The sequence below is a fragment of the Oreochromis niloticus genome, linkage group LG6 (genome assembly GCF_001858045.2).
Source record: "Oreochromis niloticus isolate F11D_XX linkage group LG6, O_niloticus_UMD_NMBU, whole genome shotgun sequence".
Taxonomy (NCBI): Eukaryota; Metazoa; Chordata; class Actinopteri; order Cichliformes; family Cichlidae; genus Oreochromis; species Oreochromis niloticus.
The window spans coordinates 6566571-6583340 of NC_031971.2; the positions used below are offsets into that span (position 1 = coordinate 6566571).

The 16770-nt window shown below is 39.7% G+C and overlaps 1 protein-coding gene across 1 annotated transcript in view; it reads left to right on the forward strand.

The window, feature by feature from the left end:
* LOC100708464 (basement membrane-specific heparan sulfate proteoglycan core protein) overlaps positions 1 to 16770 on the forward strand; it is a 286964-nt gene that overhangs the window by 15321 nt on the left and 254873 nt on the right. Inside the window, exons 7-16 of the mRNA XM_025907802.1 lie at positions 8392 to 8652; positions 8919 to 9179; positions 11613 to 11867; positions 12772 to 13032; positions 13137 to 13394; positions 13642 to 13902; positions 14569 to 14823; positions 15395 to 15655; positions 15760 to 16017; positions 16287 to 16547. Coding sequence (XP_025763587.1) covers positions 8392 to 8652; positions 8919 to 9179; positions 11613 to 11867; positions 12772 to 13032; positions 13137 to 13394; positions 13642 to 13902; positions 14569 to 14823; positions 15395 to 15655; positions 15760 to 16017; positions 16287 to 16547 — 2592 coding nt within the window. The remainder of the gene's footprint in view (positions 1 to 8391; positions 8653 to 8918; positions 9180 to 11612; positions 11868 to 12771; positions 13033 to 13136; positions 13395 to 13641; positions 13903 to 14568; positions 14824 to 15394; positions 15656 to 15759; positions 16018 to 16286; positions 16548 to 16770) is intronic.

Consider the following 16770-nt stretch of genomic DNA (forward strand, 5'->3'; position numbering starts at 1 on the left):
ATACTACAGTCTGCTTTGTCAAACACAAGGCTGAAGCGGTCTACGCCAACATCAGACCAGCTCAGGCCAAAAAACACAAGGAAGAAGACGACAGGGTCGTCTACTCTGCTGTCACTTTCAGGAGTGCCAGTACTGCCCCGAGGTCAGTGACTTCTCGTGTGTTTACAGAAATAAAACAACAACTTAATTCAGTCTGTTTTGAGCTTTTTGTGAAATCTGTTCAGCAGAATCCAGACCACAACTCCAGAAGATGCAGAGGATCCAGCTGCTCTGTACAGCACAGTCAACAGACTTCCAAGACATGGAAAACCATCTCTCTAGCAGACTTTTTATCCATGGTAATGTTTTAAAATCTTTATGAAGTCCTAAGTATGCATCCAGCACTCCTGAATACAGTTTCATCAAAGACAATTTTTAATTTGACTGAGCTGTTTGAGTTCTCTCTCCTACGTCTTCACACAGACGTCATAACTAACCTGTATGAAATTGAGCAGCATTGTGTTTAAGGTCATTTCTGTCATTTTATGGGCACTTTTCCATTGTCACAAGAATCACTACTCTTCCTGGGGTATTGGTCAGATATTAATGAAACATACACATGTTACAGTAACTTATTAATTATGATGACTCTTGATCCAGATGTGCTAATGACATAATTGATACTATTTTCTTGTTTCTTTTGTTTCCCCGTGCTCTGGATTATTTTGGTTTTTACTGTAATTATTCAACTCCAAAAATGATTGTAATTTTTTTCTTTTACCCGTATGTAAAATACTTTCTGTGATGTATTCATACATCACTAACTTCACAATTATTAGCAATAAGGAGCCACTTAATGAAATATATACTTATAAGTCCCTCTAAATGTATTTATTTCCTAACATTATTTTTGTTTTGTTTTTGGTAGAAAAGAATAAAGCCTCTGACCCTGCCTCACACCTCCTTATTTCGTGATTTGGTTTGTAAGATTCTAGGATATATTGCAATTCTCTGTACATGGGCCTCCAATTCTCTCTCCTCCAGCGTTTGCAATTAGTTCAAAAATGCCGCAACACACCTCTTAACTGGCACCAGAAGGCACGATCACATCACCCCAGTTGTAGCCAATCTACACCGGCTCCCTGTTAAATATTGTATCGTTTTTAAAATCTTTTTGTATACTTTTAAAATTTTAAATAACCTGGTGCCCAGTTACCTAACAGACCTTCTCGACGTGTATAACCCCAAGAGAGCGCTCAGATCCTCTAACCAACTGCTCTTAGTGCAACAAAGGCCCTGTCGAAAGATCAGAGGGGACCGAGCTTTTGCAATTGCCGCACCCAAACTCTGGAACAATCTTCCTATCGATGTTCGCATGTCAGATTCCATTCAATTGTTTAAATCACACTTAAAAACTCACCTTTTGAAGCAAATTAGTTTAGACTTCCACCTGGTCTGCAGTTGTGCTATGTGACTGTAACTATAACTGTTTTGAATTGTTTTTAACTGTTTTTGTTGCCTTCGTGGTAATCTGCTTTGCTACCTTGTGTGAAGCACTTTCATGGACACTGTCCTTTTTAAATGTGCTATACAAATAAAATATTGATTGACTGATTATTGATTGATGTCTCTGTTAAAAGTGAAGTCTAGGAAGTTTCTTTTATATGGATTTCAGAGTTTAATTTCTATTAAACTATATTAATTTCTATTTTTAAACCCAGTTTCCTAGTATTAGTTAGATTACTTCATTTCAGACTGAAAAATAATGTGTTTGTGTTGCTTTAGCCAACATGCATCAGCGATATCCAAAAGTCTACGGAAAAGCCTGCCTCTCTCCGCTTACCTTTGAGCTGCTGTGTACAGATTTGAGCCTTTGTCAAACACTGTGACTTTATTAATGAATTCTTAGAAAAACAGAGTCAGGTTAGAATTCAATACTGCTTCACCTCACCTCAAAATGCTTCACTGCAGCAGTTTGATCATGAAGGTAATTTTTGAGCTGTCAAAAGAATGTGTCTGGCTCTGATGCCTAAACACTAGAGAGCAGCAAAATTCAGTTTCTTGAAGTGGAATGGCAGAAAGGATCATAATTTGTTAGACTCCTCTCAGGAACCATGTTTGAAATTATGGTTCAGATTTTCCTTTTTTCATAAAGCTTACATCAGTATCAGGTGAACAATCCCATAGCTACCCAGCTATGGGTCGAGTGGGGTCTGCATCAGGCAATGCAGCTTTGTTAGTCGAGTAGTTATTTTCAGCTACACCTATTTTCAGGTTTCATCACTTATTTAATTAAGTGGATTTTTATTATGGCCTTCCTGAAACAACACCCAAGGAATACGTGTGTTCTTCCAGACTAAAGAATTATTTACTTATTACCAAATGTGTAACTACTATCAACTCAATTTAAAAAACAAACAAAAACATAAAATCCTATTAAAAAGGTCAGTCTGTCATAGAAAATGGAATCTGGGCTGATAACTTTCACATCTTCTTTTGAAATATAATAATAAGATGTCTATGGTGTTTTTGTATTATAAATATGTGAATAGTCTACAGGACAGACCCACATTTATCCCACATAGGGAGTGGAGCAGTTTTGTTTTTTGGGGGATCCCTTTAGTATAATGGGTTCTCTGTGGTAGAGCCCATACAGGGAGTGCAGAATTATTAGGCAAGTTGTATTTTTGAGGAATAATTTTATTATTGAACAACAACCATGTTCTCAATGAACCCAAAAAACTCATTAATATCAAAGCTGAATGTTTTTGGAAGTAGTTTTTAGTTTGTTTTTAGTTTTAGCTATTTTAGGGGGATATCTGTGTGTGCAGGTGACTATTACTGTGCATAATTATTAGGCAACTTAACAAAAAACAAATATATACCCATTTCAATTATTTATTTTTACCAGTGAAACCAATATAACATCTCCACATTCACAAATATACATTTCTGACATTCAAAAACAAAACAAAAACAAATCAGCGACCAATATAGCCACCTTTCTTTGCAAGGACACTCAAAAGCCTGCCATCCATGGATTCTGTCAGTGTTTTGATCTGTTCACCATCAACATTGCGTGCAGCAGCAACCACAGCCTCCCAGACACTGTTCAGAGAGGTGTACTGTTTTCCCTCCTTGTAAATCTCACATTTGATGATGGACCACAGGTTCTCAATGGGGTTCAGATCAGGTGAACAAGGAGGCCATGTCATTAGTTTTTCTTCTTTTATACCCTTTCTTGCCAGCCACGCTGTGGAGTACTTGGACGCGTGTGATGGAGCATTGTCCTGCATGAAAATCATGTTTTTCTTGAAGGATGCAGACTTCTTCCTGTACCACTGCTTGAAGAAGGTGTCTTCCAGAAACTGGCAGTAGGACTGGGAGTTGAGCTTGACTCCATCCTCAACCCGAAAAGGCCCCACAAGCTCATCTTTGATGATACCAGCCCAAACCAGTACTCCACCGCCACCTTGCTGGCGTCTGAGTCGGACTGGAGCTCTCTGCCCTTTACCAATCCAGCCACGGGCCCATCAAGACTCACTCTCATTTCATCAGTCCATAAAACCTTAGAAAAATCAGTCTTGAGATATTTCTTGGCCCAGTCTTGACGTTTCAGCTTGTGTGTCTTGTTCAGTGGTGGTCGTCTTTCAGCCTTTCTTACCTTGGCCATGTCTCTGAGTATTGCACACCTTGTGCTTTTGGGCACTCCAGTGATGTTGCAGCTCTGAAATATGGCCAAACTGGTGGCAAGTGGCATCTTGGCAGCTGCACGCTTGACTTTTCTCAGTTCATGGGCAGTTATTTTGCGCCTTGGTTTTTCCACACGCTTCTTGCGACCCTGTTGACTATTTTGAATGAAACGCTTGATTGTTCGATGATCACGCTTCAGAAGCTTTGCAATTTTAAGACTGCTGCATCCCTCTGCAAGACATCTCACTATTTTTGACTTTTCTGAGCCTGTCAAGTCCTTCTTTTGACCCATTGTGCCAAAGGAAAGGAAGTTGCCTAATAATTATGCACACCTGATATAGGGTGTTGATGTCATTAGACCACACCCCTTCTCATTACAGAGATGCACATCACCTAATATGCTTAATTGGTAGTAGGCTTTCGAGCCTATACATCTTGGAGTAAGACAACATGCATGAAGAGGATGATGTGGACAAAATACTCATTTGCCTAATAATTCTGCACTCCCTGTATATGTTCCCCACAGGATTACCTTTTGTGGGCCCAAAAAGACAAAATTGATATGGATCCTACATGGGCCCCACTGTCAGTCTATGCAATATAAAGTACTTTGAAAATGCCTTTCCTTGTGATAAATAAAAGTTGTAAAACACTGAGAATTTCTCTTTCTCTCTAAAAGTGGCCTTGGTGAGCTGTGGTGAGCTGAGGTTTGGCATTAGAACACCACAAATTAGTCCCTCAAGACTTTATAGGAAATATTAAGAGTGCTGTATATGGATTGGAAAACCACAGCAGTCCCAGATGTACTGACTTCATGCCTAATAATAACTTGAAGAGGAAGGAAGTGTGCTCGGTCTAATAGCTTGAGTTCTGCCTTCTGCTTACTGAACTGATCATATGAGAACATTATCATTAGAAGACAACATCTTTCTCTATGTCTCCAAAAGTTGAATCTGTTCATCTGTTCATCTGGACGTAGCGTTTTGTGGGAGAAACGTTTCGTCACTCATCCAAGTGACTTCTTCAGTCTCAGCTGACTGCAGGTTTCTTTCTCTTTCTCTATGGTAAGAAGACTTTGTTTATATTCTCATTTTAGTGATTTCATTGCACAGTGAAATGCACTAACTCAATTCTTTACTGGTGTAATCTTCTTTGAAATCACACAGAGAGATGAGAGGAGCAGCCATGAGTGTAACTGCAGCAGCAATGAGTGGATTTGTTATACTGCTTCTCACTGCGCCAGGTACTGAATATCTAACCTCTACAATGAAGGGCCTTTTTCAGATGAAACTAAAAGAGACACATTAGTTTTAAAAATTTACAAATGCAACACTTCCCATTACCATGTATTCTTTATTGAGTTATATTATTGTTTTGGTAATAAGATTTGGTAAAAAATGTTGACATATTCAGCAACTTTCAGTCTTTTAAGAAGGATAGACATAGATAGGACTGTTTGAAATGTGCAGCACAACATCTGGGTCTGGGTCTACTTTATCCAAAGGAAACTGACTCTGCACGAGAAAAAAGAAAAAAAAGGAAAAGGAAAAAAAGGAACCAAACCTCACCACTGCATTTTCATAACTTTCTATTCTGTGTTGGTTACAAGCAAATCAGCCCTTAGAGACCAAAAAATACACTATAAAAAGTTTGTAAAAACAAGAACAACAAGAACAACAAAAAACCCAGTAACTGGTATACCAAAAATAGTAAAATAAAATAAAGGAAGTTTACCATCACATAAAAATCTTTAGTTTTCTGCATGAAAATACAGACAATGGTAAATTAAAATGCAGTTGTTTTGCAGGCAACTGCTGTTGTGACTTGGCTTTGTATAAATAAAATTTAAATTAAAATTGAATTCCATTTTAGCTTAGCATTTACATTAAATCTTGCAGATTCTTATAAAAAATTAAATATTGAATTAAAAAACTAATGATTTTACCTAATAGCATGGTCAAACTCTGTCTTTTAAAATGAATGAGACTGATAATTGCAGAAAAGTACTGTTATTAGTGGGGTTTTATAATGTAATTTGATGTGAAAAGTCTTTTTTTAATTAATGTAATAAAATGGTGCAATACAATTGATAATAGAGATTTGGTGACAAAGTGACATAAAGCCACTGTGATATAATCCATAGAACCCCGTAACCTGCAGTGGCCTCCCTGTGAAAAGTTCATTTTCATCCCGTGTCTCTGCTCATAAAATTAAATGCTGTTGAGGTTTGCCCTACACCCCTTGTTCAGAACTAAAATACAAAATCTGATTGATTGCTGATTTAACCCTTTCACTTTTTAATATATAAAACAAGTAATTCCAAAAATATTTTGATGCTGTTAGTGTTAGATACTTTATTTTAAGTACAAACAATAATTTAAGGAATCTAACATTTATATAAAAATCAATAAATATGTCAATCTCTTAAGAACAACAAAACAGAATTTACATTTCTGTTTTTATTATTTTTTATTATTTTGATTATTATTTTTTTTTTTTTTACCAATTTTGGCAATATAAAATGCATCACTTGTGAAATGACCATATACCTGTTGACAGTTTAATAAAAGTTGCAGATGTTATATACTCACTTAAAAAAACTGTGCACTCATTTGTAAAAAGTATTCCATTTCCCCACCATTTTTGTGGTGAAAACCACAAAAATCATGTTTAATTGCAGCCACAGGTTTTCTGTGTTTATTTACATTAGGCGTGTTAATGCATTTATATTTTTTACATCTGCATTTTTTACAGTGTACAGCAGCAGCCAGGCATGCAGAACTTCTGTTCTGCATTTTTATGAACTGCTCTGTCAGACTCAGTCTCATTAGAGCGAAAACAGAGTATCAGATGAAATGTTTTTGACTCTCTTAGGTTAAAAAATTCTATTTGTCTTTTAGCATTACATTTACTCTTGTAATTCCTTTGTTCACTACAGCTTAATAATTAAATCATAACTAATACACTTTATTTAATATTGCTATTAAAAAAGGAAGGAAAGCTCTGCTTTTATAATAACATGCAAAGCTTTTTTAATTATTTATGTTGCTTTTCATGTTGAAGAAAATGAAAACAAATGTTTACTTTATTAATGTCACTGTGATTGTGTCTGTAGTGTCTGATGTGCTCTGTGTTACAGCGGTACTGGGTCAGAATGGTTGGTCAGTGACTTACACTTCCACTCACATCTGCGCCTTAAAAGGCTCAACAGTGGACATAGGCTGCAGCTACAGTTACCCAAACAATAGGAACCGTGGAATCATGTTTCAGGAAAGATTTTGGTTTATTAGAAATGAGTATTATGGGCCAGTGGATTTGAGAACAGACCCAGACTACACAGGACGGGTTGAGCACCAGTTTCATGAGAAGGACTGCACTCTGAGGATCACAGACCTGAGAGAGAGCGACTCAGCAGAGTACAAGTTCAGATTCATGACAAACCAGTATGGTGGAAGTTATACTGGCTCACCTGGAGTCACTTTGACTGTCACAGGTAAGATTTTCATTGAAAACAAATATCGTCTTTGTCTTTCAGTCACTTGCTTTTAGCCATGTTGCTTACATTCAACCTGCTCTGAAGGTTTGTTTTTCAGTTTTCATTCACTTTGATGGTTTAGTTAAAATGAAGACGATTTGTTCTTTCCTTCCATATTCAGACCTGCAGGTGAAGAGAAGAAAATCATCAGCCCACACAGAGCTGCAGTGTCACAGCAGCTGTGATGTAATTGATCCTCCATCATATGTTTGGTACAAAAATGGACAGAAAATAAAGGAAGAAACATCTTCTCTGAGAGTCTCTGTTGGAGATGATGACAGCAGCTATTCCTGTGCTGTTAAAGGATATGAGGGTTACCGCTCTGCTGCAGTGTGTGAGTTTACTTCACAGTGTCACTATGAAATGTCATGTAACATGTGAAATTAAATCTTCAATATTAGGAAAAAAAATCACAATTTAAAGGTCCCTTTTCATCTCCTCCAGATGCTCCAAAGCTTCCCTCTGTGTCAGTGAGTCCGTCTGCTGAGATAGTGGAGGGCAGTTCAGTGACTCTGACCTGTAGCAGTGATGCTAACCCAGCAGCTAATTACACCTGGTACAAGGCGGATGGAAGAACACCTCTCAGTAAGGAGTGGTGGCTCTCCTTCAACCCCATCCAGCCCTCTGACTCTGGACAGTACTATTGTACAGCTGAGAATGACCTGGGGAAGAGGACATCTGAACCTGTTTTTATCGACGTGAAATGTCAGTAAATCAACTTTAATAACATTAATTTCTCTTGAATAGTTTCACTTCCTTCCTTGTGTCATTATTCGTTGCATATTTAACATTTCCCTAGTTAAAGTGCAGTGCAGACAGCACTAACTGTAAAATATGTTAATAATTCTTCTGAAGCATTAGGTAACTGTATTTTATGCAAACGTCTATATTGTTTGAACTTTTTTTGACAACAACAAAAAAGCACCAAGAACACAAAAAGGAACAATTTTTACTGTTTACTGACATCACTGTGATGTTCCTGTGTTTTATAATCTGTCATCAGTGATCTACACCTCACATACAGGAATGACAACTACATAACTACATCATTTTACATAATTTTGTAAGGACTCACAATAACCATGATGGGGTCTGCTCATATATCCCAACAACATACAGACAGCCACAATACTTATATTTAGTGTTCTTATTAACATTAATTGGTTTGATAATATCTCCTCCAGATGCTCCAAAGCCTCCCTCTGTGTCAGTGCGTCCCTCTGGTGAAATCAAGGAGGGCACTTCAGTGACTCTGACCTGTAGCAGTGAAGCTAACCCAGCAGCTACGTATGTCTGGTACAAGATAAATGGAAGAACACCTCTTAGTGAAGAACGACAGCTTGTCTTCAGCTCCATCCAGCCCTCTGACTCTGGACAGTATTACTGTATAGCTGTTAATAAATTAGGGAGGAAGACATCTGAATATATTTCTATTGATGGGAAATGTGAGTGGAACTATTTTTATACATTTTTCTCAAATCCATCAATAACATCTCTCTATGATAGTGAGATTTTTCTCTTCTTTTTGAGGTTGTATTTACTTATTTTTTTCTCTCTTTAAAAAAGTTTTTTTTCTTTTTGATGTACTGCATCAGTTGTCATAAATCTTTGAGTGATGACTAGTCAATCTACAATCTTATACTGTACCTCTGAGTTCCAGTTGTTAAAATCTTTTAATTCCACATCATTTGCACATTGTTTTGTCTCACAGATGCTCCAAAGTTTGTCTCAGTGACGGTGAGCCCTTCTAATGAATTCAGGGAGGGCGGTGCAGTGACTCTGACCTGTAGCAGTGATGCTAACCCAGCAGCTCAATACTCCTGGTACAAGAAGAATGGACAAAAACCTCTGAGTAATGAACGGCAGCTCTCCTTCAGCTCCATCCAGCCCTCTGACTCTGGAGAGTATTACTGTACAGCTCAGAACAAAGTGGGGAGGAAGAGATCTGAATCTACCTCCATTGATGTCAAATGTGGGTAAACAAGTTTCCAAAAATTTATTCATGTATTTTAAAAAAATATTTGTCCTCAAACATCTGCCCGAACTTTCTCGGGCCATCAGAGAGGCAAAGCGTGCACACGCCAAGAGAATCCACAACCACTTCAAGGACAGCGGCGACACACGGCGCATGTGGCAGGGCTTACAAGCCATCACCAACTACAGGACGACAACACCTGCCTGTGATGGTGACGGCTCCCTCCCAGATGCGCTGAACAACTTCTACGCTCGGTTCGACAGGCAGAACGACGTGGCGGCGAGGAAGACCACCCCTCCTCCGAACGACCAGGTGCTGTGTCTCACTACAGCGGAGGTGAGGAAAACTCTACGCAGAGTCAACCCACGTAAAGCTGCTGGACCAGACAACATCCCAGGCAGAGTGCTCAGAGAATGTGCTGAACAGCTGGCAGATGTTCTCACCGACATCTTCAACATCTCTCTGAGCAGTGCCGTCGTTCCCACGTGCTTCAAGGCCACCACCATCGTCCCCGTGCCCAAGAAGTCTTCTGTGTCCTGTCTCAACGACTACCGTCCTGTTGCACTCACACCCACCATCATGAAGTGCTTCGAGCGGCTCGTCATGAGACACATCAAGACCCTGCTGCCCCCCTCACTGGATCCACTGCAATTTGCGTACCGCCATAACCGCTCAACGGACGACGCCATCTCCACTGCACTCCATCTTGCCCTCACACACTTGGACAAGAAGGACACACACGTTCGAATGCTGTACATAGATTTCAGCTCAGCATTCAACACGATCATCCCCCAACAACTGATCGGAAAGCTGAGCCTGCTGGGCCTGAACACCTCCCTCTGCAATTGGATCCTGGACTTTCTGACCAGAAGGCCTCGGTCAGTACGGATCGGGAACTGTACCTCCAGCACCACCACACTGAGCACTGGGGCCCCACAAGGCTGTGTGCTCAGTCCTCTGCTGTTCACACTGCTGACTCATGACTGTGTAGCAAAACACAGTTCAAATCACATCATTAGTTCGCTGATGACACGACCGTGGTGGGTCTCATTAGCAAGAACGACGAGTCAGCGTACAGAGAGGAAGTGCAGAGGTTAACGATCTGGTGTAAAGACAACAACCTGTCTCTGAATGTTGACAAGACAAAAGAGATGGTTGTTGACTTTAGGAGGACACGAGGCGACCACTCACCGCTGAGCATCAACGGCTCCTCTGTGGAGATCGTCGACAGCACCAAATTCCTGGGCGTCCACCTGGAGAAGGACCTCGGCTGGTCCCTCAACACCAGCTCCCTGCACAAGAAAGCCCAACAGCGTCTCTTCTTTCTGAGAAGACTGAGAAAGGCCCAGCTTCCACCACCGATCCTGACCACCTTCTATAGAGGAACTATTGAGAGCATCCTGAGCGGCTGCATCACTGTCTGGTTTGGGAACTGTGCCATATCGGACCGCAAGACCCTACAGCGGATAGTGGGAACAGCAGAGAAGATCATCGGGGTCTCTCTCCCCTCTATTGAGGACATCTACACCACACGCTGCATTCGCAAAGCCACCAGCATTGTGGCTGATCGGACACACCCTTCTCACACACTCTTCACACTCCTGCCATCTGGAAAAAGGTACCGAAGCATTCGGGCACACACATCCCGACTGTGCAACAGCTTCTTTCCACAAGCCATCCGTCTCCTCAACAAAAAGGGACTGGACTGATAAACACACACACGCGCACACACACACACACACACACACACACACACACACACACACACACACACAAACACTATCACTCAGCTTAACTCAACTACCTCAAAGCATTGAGACTGGACTGACTAATCAACACAAGCGCAAACACACTGACCTACACCACCAAACTATCGTACACACCAACCTGTAAATGCTCTTTTGCACAATATTATATTATTACTGGATTTTTCCTTAGAGAGTTAGATAGTTAGTTTTTGTTAATTTATGTTGTAATTTATGTTAGGTCAGTCTGTCTTGTCTCTGCTAGCCAGCTAACTAGGCCTCTTAGTTAGCTAGTTTAGTGTTTTCTGTTAATTTATGGTGTAAATTTACGTTGCATGTAGCACCTTGGTTCTAGAGGAACGTTGTTTCGTTTTAACTGTATATTTAACTGTATATGGTTGAAGTGATAATAAAGCCAACTTGACTTGACTTGACTTGACTCTACTTCATAATTCATTTCAGCTGCTGTCGATCACTGAACCGCTCCATTTCTTCTATGTTTATATGCAAATATATCCTTTAAAATTAAGACATAAAACGATTTCAGATATCAGGTGATCGTGATCATTGACTTCCATTTAGTTGTGAAAATGCTAAATACTTTCCTGTGTTGTTTGATCTGTTTAATAATTCAACCTCTAAAGGAACTAATAAACATGCTGTTGTCTGCCTGTGTTTCCTCCAGATGATCCAAAGCCTCCCTCTGTGTCAGTGAGTCCGTCTGGTGAAATCACAGAGGGCACTTCAGTGACTCTGACCTGTAGCAGTGAAGCTAACCCAGCAGCTACGTATGTCTGGTACAAGAGGAACAGCCAACCACTCAGCAAAAACTCACAGCTCATCTTCAGCTCCATCCAGTCCTCTGACTCTGGAGAGTATTACTGTTCAGCTGTGAACAAGCTGGGGTCAACACTTAAATCCATCACTATTGATGTGAAATGTAAGTCAAACAATTTTCACAAAAATGTCTGTCAATATTTCTACATGTTTGTCTATAATATCATCTTTCTTCTGGTCTGTCTGCTTCATGTTTACAGTCAGCTGCTGTTACATTTATCACAGGTCAGATAGAGCAGAGCGCGGCTGTGACTGGTGATTCAGCAGCTGCTAAAAATGAAGGGAAAGTCTAGGATCTATCAAGTTTAAAAACATATATGATCATCTGTTCTCCATCTGTAGATGATCTGTGCTGAATGCCAGAAAACTGTGCATCTGTCAAAGATGAAACATGGTGTCCCATGGAGGCTGGAACAGTTTCATACCACAGTGCTCTCTCTGTGTTTTACTCACAACACATACTTGAAGATCTGAACTTTACTACATAAAACGGATTTCAGTGTTTTTAACTACAGTAGCTGGTCTAGAAGATCTCCAGTATAAAGCTGTCTTTATTATGTTTAGTTTGTGCATTTGTGTTCTTCTCATTTGTTGTTTACATAAGCCAACCAAACCCTGATGTATGCCTAGAAATGCAAACTAAAAGAGAAATATGTCACAAAGCCACACATGCTGTTAAGCATATTGGTTTTTCCAATAAGAAGTAAATTATTGAAGCTTCTGTAAAACACATCTGTCTGTGGTTTCTAGACGATCTGCAAATCTTTCCTTGACTGACACAGTGATGGTGGAAAGTTTGAACTGGCCTTCATGTTCCCAGAAATGAAATGTAATTTGATCCAATCATTCAGTCACAATGTGTCTGAGGATGACGGCATTCCTGTTAACACCATCCAGAACCCTTCACTCCTGTTATTTTACAATGAGGATTACAATGAGGGTTAGTTAGTTAGTTGATTTGGTCAGAAATTCAAACTACAGTTACCTCCCTGTGTTTTCTCCTCCAGATGCTCCAAAGCCTCCCTCTGTGTCAGTGAGTCCTTCTGGTGAAATCAAGGAGGGCACTTCAGTCACTCTGACCTGTAGCAGCGATGCTAACCCAGCATCTGCATATGTCTGGTACAAAATAAACAATCAAACACCTCTCAGTACAGATTCACAGCTCTCCTTCAAGTCCATCCAGCCTGCTGACTCTGGAGAGTATTACTGTACAGCTGAGAACAGGCTGGGAACATCAACACCTACAAACATTTCTGTTGATGTGAAATGTGAGTAAAACAGGGCTTTTGGAAAACCTTAAGGTAGTGATTTGTGGAGGGGATCTTTAAAAAAAAGATACAATGCTGTCATATTTCTTTGTTTTCTCCTGCAGATGCTCCAAAGCCTCCCTCTGTGTCAGTGCGTCCCTCTGGTGAAATCAAGGAGGGCACTTCAGTGACTCTGACCTGTAGCAGTGAAGCTAACCCAGCAGCTACGTATGTCTGGTACAAGACAAATGGAAGGACACCTCTCAGTAAAGAACCACAGCTTGTCTTCAGATCCATCGAGCGCTCTGACTCTGGACAGTATTACTGTATAGCTGGAAATACAGTGGGGACGACATCTGAATATATTTCTATTAATGTGAACTGTGAGTGGAAATAATTTCTTATACTTCTCTCAGATCCATCAATAACTTCTCTCTATGACAGTGAGATTTAATCTCCCTTCAGAGGATTTAAAAAATTTTATTTTTTAGATACTGCATCAGTTGTCATAAAACTTCGGCTCATTTCTGTAGTAATTCTCCAACCAGACTTCAAGCTGTTACACTGTTTAAATTCCTCATCCTTTTAACAAATTACTGATCATTTGCACAACTTTTTTTTCTCTCACAGATGCTCCAAAGTTTGTGTCAGTGACGGTGAGCCCTTCTAATGAATTCAGAGAGGGTGGTGCAGTGACTCTGACCTGTAGCAGTGATGCTAACCCAGCAGCTCAATACTCCTGGTACAAGAAGAATGGACAAAAACCTCTGAGTAATGAACGGCAGCTCTCCTTCAGCTCCATCCAGCCCTCTGACTCTGGAGAGTATTACTGTACAGCTCAGAACAAAGTGGCGAGGAAGAGATCTGAATCTACCTCCATTGATGTCAAATGTGGGTGAACAAGTTTAGTTTTTTTTAAGAAAAACTTATGAAAATTTCCTTCATGCATATTCAAAATTGATTAACCTCAAACATTTGCTTTGTTCATCTCTGTCTGCTTCATAATTCATTTCAGCTGCTGTCGATCACTGAACTGCTTCATTTATTGCATTTTCATATGCCACATATTCCCTTTGAAATCAATGCACAAAACTATTTCACATATCAGGTAATCATGATCATTAACTTCTACAAATAGTGAAATGATAAAAACGTTGTGATTTTCAAAATGTACCTTTCGTATATTAACCTTTTGCAGCTTTTACAGATGTAACTTCTTCAAAAAGGATAAATTGAAACTTCTTCATTAGTTTTTTTCTTGCATGCCAACATATAAGCATTTCAGTGCAAATCTACATCTGCTGAATCATGTTTATGGTCTGTAGAATATCTGCCAACTTTTCCTGTACTCCCAGCACCATGAAACTGTAAATAGTCCAATTTGATCAAATCTTAATGTCATAATGTAGATGGGAACATCTCTCTGCTAGCACCATCTAAATCTCCTTACTGGGAAACTCCAGGAAGATTAGATTCATTGAGTTGTTTGATCTGTTTAATAATTCAACCTTTGAAGGAACTAATAAACATGCTGTTGTCTGCCTGTGTTTCCTCCAGATGATCCAAAGCTTCCCTCTGTGTCAGTGAGTCCTTCTGGTGAAATCAAGGAGAACATTTCAGTGACTCTGACCTGTAGCAGTGATGCTAACCCAGCAGCTACGTATGTCTGGTACAAGAGGAACAGCCAACCACTCAGCAAAAACCCACAGCTCATCCTCAGCTCCATCCAGTCCTCTGACTCTGGAGAGTATTACTGTAGAGCTGTGAACAAGCTGGGGTCAACACTTAAATCCATCACTATTGATGTGAAATGTAAGTCAAACAATTTTCATAACAGCATTTTTTTTGTTCTCATAATTTCTTGTTTACAATTAGTAAACTTTGATATAAGTTATGGAAATGTCATAAGTCTGCTGTCAGACTCCACAACAACGACTTCGCAACTGACCAAACACACACATCCACACATGAGCAATAACAATAACATTAAGTGCAATACTCTTTTTCTGAAAAAGTTGTATTTTAGTCAGTTGTATATAGTATTTTTATTCTATTTTATTCTACTGTTTATAGTATTTTATTTTATTCTATTCTATTGTGTACAGTTGTGTATAGTATCTTATTCTTATTCTTATCCTATTCCAGTGTTTCTCTCATTTTTGCTGTGTAACTTTGCACAGTCCTCTTTCTGCTGTAACAAACAAATTTCCCACGTGTGGGACTGAAAAGGTTATCTCATCTTATCTTCTAATGTGTCCGAGGACGTCAACATTCCTCCTAACACCATCCAGAACTCTTTACTCGTGTCAGTGTACACTTACACAGTTAGATGATTTGATCAGCAATTCAAACTACAGTTACCTCTCTGTGTTTTCTCCTGCAGATGCTCCAAAGCCTCCCTCTGTGTCAGTGAGTCCTTCTGGTGAAATCAAGGAGAACATTTCAGTGACTCTGACCTGTAGCAGCGATGCTAACCCAGCATCTGCATATGTCTGGTACAAGATGAACAATCGAACACCTCTCAGTACAGATTCACAGCTCTCCTTCAAGTCCATCCAGTCCGCCGACTCTGGAGAGTATTACTGCACAGCTGAGAACAGGCTGGGAACATCAACACCTACAAACATTTCTGTTGATGTGAAATGTGAGTAAAACAGGGCTTTTGGAAAACCTTAAGGTAGTGATTTGTGGAGGGGATCTTTAAAAAAAAGATACAATGCTGTCATATTTCTTTGTTTTCTCCTGCAGATGCTCCAAAGCCTCCCTCTGTGTCAGTGCGTCCCTCTGGTGAAATCAAGGAGGGCACTTCAGTGACTCTGACCTGTAGCAGTGAAGCTAACCCAGCAGCTACGTATGTCTGGTACAAGACAAATGGAAGGACACCTCTCAGTAAAGAACCACAGCTTGTCTTCAGATCCATCGAGCGCTCTGACTCTGGAGAGTATTACTGTATAGCTGCTAATACAGTGGGGACGACATCTGAATATATTTCTATTAATGTGAACTGTGAGTGGAAATAATTTCATATATTTCTCTCAGATCCATCAATAACTTCTCTCTGTGATAGTGAGATGTAATCTCCCTTCAGATAATTTTTTTTAAATTTTATTTTTTATATACTGCATCAATTGTCGTAAAACTTCGGCTCATTCCTTTAGTAATTCTACAGCCTCACACTCCTTCTCTGCAGAAAAAAATCTGTTGAAGTACTCCACTTGTGGCTGTTGCATTATGTCAGTTCCACATCATTTGCACAATGATGTTTTGTCTCACAGATGCTCCAAAGTTTGTGTCAGTGACGGTGAGCCCTTCTAATGAATTCAGAGAGGGCGGTGCAGTGACTCTGACCTGTAGCAGTGATGCTAACCCAGCAGCTCAATACTCCTGGTACAAGAAGAATGGACAAAAACCTCTGAGTAATGAACGGCAGCTCTCCTTCAGCTCCATCCAGCCCTCTGACTCTGGACAGTATTACTGTACAGCTCAGAACAAAGTGGGGAGGAAGAGATCTGAATCTACCTCCATTGATGTCAAATGTGGGTAAACAAGTTTAGTTTTTTTTAAGAACCTTTTTTGAAAATTCCTTCATACATGATCAAAATTGATTAACCTCAAACATTTGCTTTGTTCATCTCTGTCTGCTTCATAATTCATTTCAGCTGCTGTCCAACTGCTCCATTTATTCCATTTTTATATGCCACATGCTCCCTTTTTATTTAATGCATAGCACAATTTCACATATCAGGTAGTCAATAGATG